Raw genomic sequence first — 9,721 nt, 5'->3', positions numbered from 1 at the left:
GACCACTCTGTCTTGCGGCGGATACCCCCTTGCGGATTGCGATGGCCATCGAAAGGTCTTCGTGACGGTTCCTCCCTCTAGATCTGGTGGCTGACTTCGTTAGCGCAATGCAAACTATGGACTACGACTTAACGCCGAGGGATGATTGTGCAGCTACAGCAATTGCACATCGCATGTAACTGTTGGGATCACGGAAAAGTGATGGCGACAACACATGACTGACGTCTTTGGTGGTGCAACTTCTCGAGTTCTAGGGTGAAAGCCTAGGTCTGACCCAAGTTGATTATACATGGCAATGCCGGTGTTTTTACTTCGTTGTCTTATAGAAGGCATTGCTTGAGAATACTCTGACTAGTTCTTCAGGGTGAAAACCTAAATTTTGGCCTTGGGAGGATGGATCCGATGACGGCGGTGGCGTTTGAGTGCCGCTCCCTTTCTGAAGGCATTGCTTTTGAAGAACCTCGTCATTTAGAAGGAGATAGAAAGTGAAAAATTGTTTACTAGAAGGAGATAGAAAGTTCAAATTGTTGCTAATCAAAACATTGTTAGCCATAGGCTTTCTGCGCTCTCGGGGCCTAGTGAGATTGTAACCTCTGTTGCCAAACCACTAACTAATGCAATCTCTTTTACCCGCAAAAAAAAAAAAAAAAAAAAAAAAAAAAACTCTGAGCCACCCTTCATGGGAACTTTCACCTCACTGAAAAAAAAGGGGTGTGGAATCTACCCATAAATCGATTTATCTGATCCACAGGCATTCATGCAAGTTATTCTTCAGCGTATATATACGATCATATATACACCACAATGGTACGCCGCCTTTTCAGATCAATACGCCCGATCCACAAGTATATACGAGCAAGAGTTGATGTGTAGATTGTAATACAATGTGAAGGACAGATCACACATACTGCTTACAAACAACACAACACAAGCGTACAGTGCAAGTATATATATACGAAATAGTATGCACGTATGTATGTATGTATGTATGTACGTACTAGAAAATCAACAAACTAATAATCTCAATCGATACCCAATCAAGCTGTTGGCCGGCCTCATCAACAACAACAACAACAAAAATAGTACAAGAAAGTCCTCACACCGCATCACAGCACGACCACCTTGTTCTTGCGGAACGGCGCCAGCAGGGAGAAGGACCGAGAAGCTGCATTTGTAAAGTAGACATGTACATTTATCTCATTTCATTTCCACCCAAATAAACTAGATTTATACTACTGTTCAGGGACAAAACTAGCAATTCTCTCATATATGAATCTTATATGCATGGTGATGCTCTAACCTTTGTATGAAGAGCCCGCGGAGTCGTCTTGCGAAATGAGGTTTTTCAGCATCGAACCTGAATCAAACATGAAGCGCAGTTAATAATTACGGAAATAATGGCCCAAGTGTTTGCAGTAATAGTATAATCACAGCTTGCTTGATTAGTTACCATCTCCTGCAGGGGCTTCGTCGACTGATGATGCATCGGAATCCATTGTTGAAGTGTGGCTCTTCTTGCCGAATTTCAGCAGTTTCCTCAAGCCTTTCGGTTCTTTGCTCCGAGGCTTGTCGCTTCCTCCATGTGTCTCCTCGGCTGAGACTGCGTATGCAGCAGGCTCCGGCACGCGAGCCCTCACGCTCGCTGCACGCGCAAGTGTCTCGGGTTCCTGCGCAGGTAATGGGTGGTGGTTGTAAGCAGTAGTCTTGCTTGAAGCATCCTCCAATGATGTTACCCTGGCAAAAGGGGCCTCATAAGGTTTCTCCTCCATCAGAGCCAACGGGGCTGGTTTCTCAAGCTCGTCCTTCTTGTACTCAGGCACATCCACCTAGCCATAACAAGCAGTAATTCTCTTATCAATGTCGGCTTAATTAACAAATCTAAAAGCAATATTTGATTTAATAGCATGGTAATAACATTGCATTTTAGTCGAAGGCTGCTGCACAGATAATCCGAGCTCAAAAGTAATTAATGAAGAGAAACAGCAAAACAGATAGCCCAAAGAACAGAGCATCAGGCAAATGAACAGGGGAAGTTGAATCATACATACCTCATACGAATTCAACTGGTTGTCTGATGTATGGATTGTAGGATTTGCATCTTCAGGAAGATCAATAGGAGAAGGTGGAGCCCTGATGGCAATATACTCCTGTTCCAGACTGGGATTCTCCATTCGGTCATCGCTGCGAGTTTCGCTCTCTGCACTTCTTCCAGAAGGTAGAACAACAGGAGGCGTAGAGACCACTTCGTTCTCAAGCATCACGACAGTCTTCTCAACCACCACATTGTCATCACTGCTGCTTACCCTGGAAACTTTACCGTTGGAAGATTTCTTTCCATCTCTACTTTCTGAAGTAGCATGTGCTTTAGGTCCACCACGTGGCGCCTCTTTTGTTACTTTAGCCGCCGCCTTATTCTTCACAACGACAGCAGCAGGGGTTCGTGGGGATTTCACTTTCAGCTCTGGTAGGGCTGCCGACTTGGTCTCGTCGAGCTGCATTATAGCGGAGATTTTCTTGGTCTGCACATCTTCTGGCAAGCTTCTTCTCCGTGGGTAGTCCGAGCTCACTGACTTCGGATTCGGAGGGTGGTCAGTTGAAGCATTGCTTTTAGGTTCAGCAAGCTTTTTCAACCGCTCAATCGAGGATTCAGTTCTCCCACTTTTCTCCTTTTTGATCTCAGCCAAGGATGAGGTTGACTTGCTCACTGCACTTGAGCTGTCACCGCCGAGTTTGCTTGCTTTGGCTGTTTTGTGAGGATCACTCCCCGGGGTACTGCTTCTGGCAGGAATAATTTTTCTTAGAGGCGAAGAGGATCCTGGTTCAGCGTCAGTGAACTTCGAACTCTTGTGGGTACTTGGAGAAACCTTTGGAGAAGGTTTTGCTTTAGCCTGCGGCGGTGTTGATATTGGATTAGATGCCCCACTTCTTGCAGCAATCCTCTTTTGCCTCTCTTGCTTAAGCCTTTCGAGCCGTTTAATCTGTTCTGCTTCCTGAAAATATGAGAAAAACACCGGTTTGAGCAATCCAGCAGAAAACTACAATTCTTTGGTGGTAACCGATATTAAGAAGAAACCTATCAAAAGAACAAGCGAGGACATGCCATTTTTTACAATAAAATTATTGTAATATTTTGCCGTACCATCCAAAAGATATACCCTAGCACTCTGTTTGTATATAGATTCAACTTAGTCACTTAAGATAGTGACAAGCTCCAAAGGAGGATATTAAAAGATGAGTAAATTAAGTCTCGTGAGGTATGAATCACTGGATATTATTGTCCACTCAACAGGTAGAAGAAAAGAATAAACCATTCAATGGGTAAAATGGAAGGTAATGCATCAATACCAGCTCCTTCTTTTCCTTTTGTAGGCCTGCTTTATACGCGCGTAGGTTTTGTGCACGTTTCTGCGCATCAGTTAGTGGACCTTTGGGAGCTGACAATCTCCTTGCTGAGGCATCCTTCCTTCTTTTATCCAAACCCTCATGTGAACCTCTAAGCTTCTTGTCTTTTGCTGGCATCTTTCCTTCATCCTCGACGCAAGCTGATAAATCCTCTGCATTTGCATCTTCAACGCCGACGTCGGGATGAATCTGCATGTGGCTATCATAGTCCATTGATGGATCATATCCAAATGAAACATCCTCGACTCCACGCTCTGGCATCAATTCATCTGGCTCATAGAAAAGTTCACCTCCAGCCTTGGCATCCGATGTTTTCTGAACACTTGTGCCAAGCTCAGCATCTATGTCAATGGCTGTACGGCCATCAGCTCCAAGGTTATCATGTGAGGTGGAGCTAACAGGTATCATGAAGGACTCGTCCACACCATGCACATTCTTCTTTTCCTCCAGAGTGGGTCTCTTGTAATGCCCCTCGGCAAGGGGATCCAAGGAGCTCCCCCTGTCCATTGAGTTGTCATGTCCATAAACCATGAAGTCATCATTTGCCCCTCTTCTGTATCCCCCACCTCCGGCTTCTATCTCCTTCATGTCACCATCCACAAAGCTCCGACCTTCCCCAGACATCATAAGTTCATCACCAGACATCATCTGCCTGGCCCTAATTCTCCCATTGGCTGTGTTGAAAGGTATTCCATTTCGCTCATCGACATCAGCAGAACCTCGCTCCGATAAAAGAATAGGATCATCCATATTTCCTGTGGTCTCTCTCCTCCTAGGTGGTGGTGGTGGCTCTCTTTCACTGGCGAACATATCCGCGTCATTATTATCTCTTGTCTTCTCTTCATCTCTGAGCAAGAAGTTCTGGAACGCATTCCAGTTTCCTTGATCTCCATCTTGCTGCCCATTAGACATTCCATCCTTGGTGTACTCATCTTCAGACTCAATGGTTTTCTTGCCCCCTTTTTTCTTCGAACTCGAGCGCTTATGATGATTCCTCCGGCTGGATTTTCTGTGTGAATCATCACTATCCTCTGATGACACATCTGAGCCTGAGTGTGACTCGCTCTCTGATGACCTATGCTTCTTCTTTGATGTTACATTTACATTGCGTATGACAATTACATTCTTCTTGCCCGAGCGCTTGCCTTTTTTACTGGACTTGCGCCCATGAGAACTCTCCCTCTCTGAACCGCTTTGGTCATCACTTTCCTCATCGGAGTTGTCGAAGTCCTTGCTGTCTGCTGAGTGCTTCCTTGATGGTCTCCTCTCCGAGTGGTTGTACCTGGGATCATCTGTTGGGGGATAGGGAGGAGGGTAATATGGGTTCGCCCCAGGGTAATATGGTGGCATGCCTTGCATGGGGTAAGGAGGATGCATTGCCCATGGTGGATATCCTGATTGATATGGACCATGATGGTACTCATGGGGGTGATGAGGTGCCCTGTGATCTGTCAAGCAACAGAAAAACGATTCCTCAGATCCAAGTTCCCTCTCACAGTAAAAAAGAAAAAGGTGAAACATGAATCAATTGTGCATGCAGATTGACAAAAGAAATGGTACAAATTCAATATGGCTGCACAATTACCAGGCAAAAGGGCCATTTCAAATTGGAAGAAAATTTGCCATGTAAAAATAAACAGAAGGCGGATGTATATTAGGAATAATTTGGATCACAATTTTTAGATAACAAAAACTTAAAATAAAATGTGGCGGTATGGAAGAAATAAAGTGAACAATCATGAAGATAACAAAATCCACTTATCAACTACAAAGATAAATACTGAACAAAGTGAGCATTTGGAAAGTAGTAAGTTAAGTCATGGCACCAACATACCAGCTTTAGCAGCATCTTCGCCATTTGTATCTCCATTAGAGACAGACATTGTTTCCTTCTCTCCCATAAACATAATCCCAGAAGCATTGAAGGGGGGAAATTCAGAGCGTGCAGACATTGTTTCAGGTTCAACGTCAATCCACTGTCCAGTTTCATGTTTTTGCCTCCACAAATCAATGAACTGTGTGCATGCCTTCCTATAAATTGATAGCAAACACCAACGCAGTTAGCGCTTATGCACTCACAGAAATTACTTAGAGCTAACTGTTAAACACAGCAAGGAGATCAATCAATGGAGGTGTGTTCCAGTTGATCAAGAAAAGGTACAGTAGTACAGCAATGGAACTGTGTGCATTATCTAGCATGATGTGTAAGCGCTAGTCGTCCATTGCAATAACATTCGGCAAACTGAAATGGTGTCGGAATTAGCATCAGAATGGAATGCAATAAATTATGCAGTTATCATATGGAGTCGGCGCAAATTAATCATCAGCCTCAGGGTCATATTATCTACAGGAATTTGTAGCCAACGGAAAGATCCGATACATCAAGCATGATACTACTTCGTTCATTAGAAGGCCATACTTACATCAAGCGTGAAGCACCAAAACGCTCTGCGAACGAGATCAAATATATCAGGTTGTCTATATCAAACCCAGCAGCTACAGCACGTGCAAAGGCCATAGCCTGCTCTTTGCGTAAGACAGTTTTGCGAATCTCCAGCACTCTGAGAAGCTGAACTCTGCAAAATATTGTAAAAATATATATTTCAATTAACACCTCACCAAGATGCAGATAAATACTTCTTCCAAGAAAGAAATTCCAAAAAATAAGACATCATCCCAAAAAGTGTAGATAAAGTAATCAAAGAGCTGAATTTTTACTATAGAATCAGTGTGACCAAGCTTTCATTAGATAAAAGCATATGTTACTGCACGAAAAAAAGAATTATGACAGCGCAGATTTTTCATATAAACAAGACAGAAATGTGAGATAAAATGTCTTCAAGGAAAACATCATGGAGAAAAGGGGGCTTATGCATATAAATACTTTGAATGCTCCTCATGTACTCCGTCGTCATTCTGCAGTGGGGATGCTGGGTGTGCGTCAGGCTGCCATTGATACAAGAACATCAGAGTTACTTATGATACCCTTTTACCATGACACATTTATTACAGAAAAAAAAATCAGTTGTAATTTATCCATACAACCTTACCTTGTACAGAACAAGTGCCTTATCACCATCAGTATTGTAACCTGTCTTGCCACCTGTGAAGGGACATGTCAGGTAAATTTACCAACGGAAAAAGGGATGCCAAATCATGTCCCAGTTCAGATCAATCTATCATGAGAAAACATATATAATTCCCACAGAATCATTTTATGTAGTTGTAAATTGTCCTGAAAACGTGCGCACTTAATGATGGTTAGATCCATCTTACAGAATAATCAGCTTCCAATATAAGTTAGGTGAAGCAGAACACAGTGTATAAACACGAATAAAAGATAGGTCGTCAATCAAACATGGCACATTGTCATTTCCCCTGTACAGCCACCCAAATAATACTTTTGAGGCGTCCACTATCATGCACCTAACTGGCTAGCTAACTCAACAGGTGTGACTGATGGATGGTACACCGCACCAAATTCCATAACTGATAGATAGATTCTAAAACAGCGGTGCGGTGCGGTCGCCATACAAAAAGTTTCTGTGGTCCAAACTCAAAGCAACGCACAGCAGAGGATTTTTTTCAGTTGCGAATAAGCATTGCCGAAATTTTCTTCGTGGATACTGTGACTGCGCGACGCAACATTCAGAAATGAAATCGGTGGTAGTATCTCCTGTACCTTCCATGGACGAGTCCACCGGTTTCCCGTTGTGGCCTTCTCCCTAACACAAAGGCATAGAAGCAAGTCATCACTCACTCTGCAGTCAGTGTCAAGTAAGTAGTACATTACAGATTACCATTGTGTACTTACAGATTTGAGTCCAAGATTTTCGTTGCTCTGGACGGCGATGGCGTCCTCGAGCTGCAGTATCTCGGACTCTATCGTCGTCACGCGCTCCAGGACCTCCGGCGTGCTCACGAACCGGACGAACCTAATGCCAACAAGAAGCAACCACACAAATGAGCCACTAACACGGCGGCCGTCGCCGTCAGCAACCGGCAGACAAACACGGCCAACCGACAGATAAACACGAGACGACAAACCTCTCGACGGTGCCCCTGGTGAACCATGGCGCGTCGGCCGCCGGATCCGGCTGGAGGAGGATGGTGTAGCCTCCCTTGGCAATCTGGTCCTGGGCGGCCTTGAGGTGGGCGACGAAGGGGTTGAGCAGGCCGGAGGCGATCTTCTCCTTCCTCCCGTTGGCTATCACAATCAAATCACACCTGCAATAGAATAATAATAAAATAAAAATCGTTGCTTGTTGCTGCTGCTGCCGCCGACAGACGAAGACACAAAAAAGGAAAGGGGGTTGCAGATTGCAATGCGATATACTAGCAGTAATGAGAGCGCAAATCCAGCGATAAGTAAGTATGAATGTTAGTATCTATCTCTTGGATTGGATCTAGTAGTACAAGTATAACGGCAGTTGGGTGCAGCAGAAAGAGAAAGAGAAAGAGCAGAGCTTTGGTGGCGGCGCAACAGCAAAGATGGGGAATTTGGTTTGGTGACGGCGCAGATCCGCCCCTGATGGCATGGAAGGTTACCTGGTGCGGGTGGGGGTGAGCTGGAACGCCGCCGAGTCGAGCCGCGTCTCCGGCCTCATCGCCGTCGCCGTCGGTGGGGATGATTCTTCAGATCTTGCGCCAGCCGAAGGTCTAGTAGAAGAAGAGAAACGCCCAAGAAAAAGTGGGAATCTCCCTGGATTGGATGGGGGAGCAGGAGCAAATGCAAGGATTCAGAGGAGGAAGAAGAGATACTAGATAGAGAGGTAGGCCTGTAGGATAAATATGGTAAAATAAATAAATAAATAAAATGGGAGAGAGGAGGAAGAGAGCGCAGAAGAGAGCACTGTGCTCCTGCTGCTGCTGCTCAGAGAGAGAGAGAGAGAGAGAGAGGAAATGAGGCTGCTTTGCTTTGCTCTGCTTTTTATTTATTTAGAGGAAGAGGAAGAGGAAGAAATGGAGGTTGTGCCTAAGCTGTAGCAGTTTGTTTTTTTTTTTTGCGAGAGAGCTTCTTTCTGCTAACTGCTTTGCAACATCCAGACCCATAGGGAGGAAACAAATCCAGTTGTGATTTTTCGGTGGTTTTATTAGGATTTGAAGGTACTACTTCACTCCATTATTGTGAGATTAAAAAAATCATTTACTTGCTTATTTATGGTTTTTATATCAGCTGCCTGCCAACAACCTAAGATGGCATTGGATTCCAATACTCTACTCTCAGAGACAGCCTGGGAACAAATGAGCGCATCTCAGCAAAACAACAAACAAAATTACTACCTCAGTCTGAGTGACAGACAAAATAATAAATGAGCATGTAGCTGTTGTATGAGGAGGAGCATGTGGCATGGCATATACTAAAGCATACTTGTACTCACCCAATTCTTCTATAAAAGTAAACCAGATTACCAGGGAGGGTGGGGTTATGTTGGTAATTTCCGGCTGGTTAGCTGATTAAGTTGGTGAGATTAAGAAGCTTTGCTTTGCTTGATGGCTGTCTTTAATTTGGTTGAGTGGTTTGGTCTTGATTGACAGCTACTGTAGATAGGTGGTACTAGTAGATGCTCAACTAGTATATTCTTTGCAGGCAGCATCAGCAGGAGAGATGTGGATTTGCTTGCTCTTGCTGATGGAAGAGTCAGATCTATATATGGTTGCCACTGCAAGGGATCATGACACCCTGATCTGAAATTCTGATTTAACTTTATTCACTCATTTAGGAAGGCTGATTAATTAAGTTAAACAATGAGCCACTTCTCTGACACCCACCCCATGTGAAGTCTGAACCTTAGCTGCTGGTATGTATATCATCTGCAGTAACCAGGTAGTAGATACTCTAACAATTATGATGCCAAGTTGGGAGGCTAATTAATTCTTGTTAGCTTGATGGGTCAAGTGATGATGATGAAGAGGATGATCATCTCAAATCAAATCAAATCAAATCATGGAGGGCGAGGCGGTGGTTGCCATCCTCCTCCTCCATATTTATCTTCTTCTTCTTCTTCTTCTTCTTTCTCGTGTGTGCTGGGGTTGGGCCCCACCTCTTTTTGAACTTCTGTTTTTTTGCTGTCCCTTGCTATTTGTTGGCTGGCTCCGTCGGTGGCTCTATTTGTAACTAACTGCTTGCTTAATTAATTCTAGCTAGGGCCTAGGGTAGTGAGGCCGTTTGCAATTTTATTTTTACTTTCTAACTTTTATTAGGGAATCCACCACTCAACCGTGAGAGTCTTATAAATTACTAGCTTGCTAACTTGGTTGCAAGATGAGATTCTATCTTAATTAAACAAGATACCACAATTGTACAGACCATTTAGAG

General features: G+C 44.0%; 1 protein-coding gene across 2 annotated transcripts; it reads right to left on the bottom strand.

Moving 5' to 3' along the window:
- Positions 1-850: 850 nt before the first annotated feature.
- On the bottom strand, positions 851-8,289 carry LOC123124001 (COP1-interacting protein 7). 2 transcript variants are annotated; one of them, XM_044544692.1, is made up of 13 exons: positions 7,951-8,289; positions 7,450-7,629; positions 7,217-7,337; positions 7,085-7,127; positions 6,453-6,505; positions 6,287-6,348; positions 5,826-5,978; positions 5,237-5,433; positions 3,346-4,850; positions 2,047-2,990; positions 1,451-1,821; positions 1,301-1,357; positions 851-1,165 (listed from the first exon to the last, which is right to left on the bottom strand). In XM_044544692.1, exons 1-13 carry the CDS (start codon positions 8,007-8,009, stop codon positions 1,107-1,109), a joined length of 3,804 nt encoding a protein of 1,267 aa, XP_044400627.1. In that variant the 5' UTR covers positions 8,010-8,289; the 3' UTR covers positions 851-1,106. The 2 variants fall into 2 exon arrangements, with proteins under 2 accessions (XP_044400627.1, XP_044400626.1); XM_044544691.1 differs by having other exon boundaries at positions 1,451-1,826; positions 2,049-2,990; positions 7,951-8,288.
- Positions 8,290-9,721: the final 1,432 nt, after the last annotated feature.

This window comes from Triticum aestivum, chromosome 5D (assembly GCF_018294505.1).
Source record: "Triticum aestivum cultivar Chinese Spring chromosome 5D, IWGSC CS RefSeq v2.1, whole genome shotgun sequence".
Lineage (NCBI taxonomy): Eukaryota > Viridiplantae > Streptophyta > Magnoliopsida > Poales > Poaceae > Triticum > Triticum aestivum.
Note: the sequence above shows the minus strand (reverse complement) of the source record. Positions and strands in the feature narration are given on the sequence as shown.

Coding starts and splice junctions, on each gene's coding strand:
- LOC123124001 (XM_044544691.1), bottom strand. CDS start 8,009: ATGAGGCCGGAGACGCGGCTCGACTCGGCGGCGTTCCAGCTCACCCCC. Junction 7,338..7,449: donor ACCAGGGGCACCGTCGAGAG/GTTTGTCGTCTC, acceptor TGTTGGCATTAG/GTTCGTCCGGTTCGTGAGCA. Junction 5,979..6,286: donor GTACATGAGGAGCATTCAAA/GTATTTATATGC, acceptor AATATTTTGCAG/AGTTCAGCTTCTCAGAGTGC.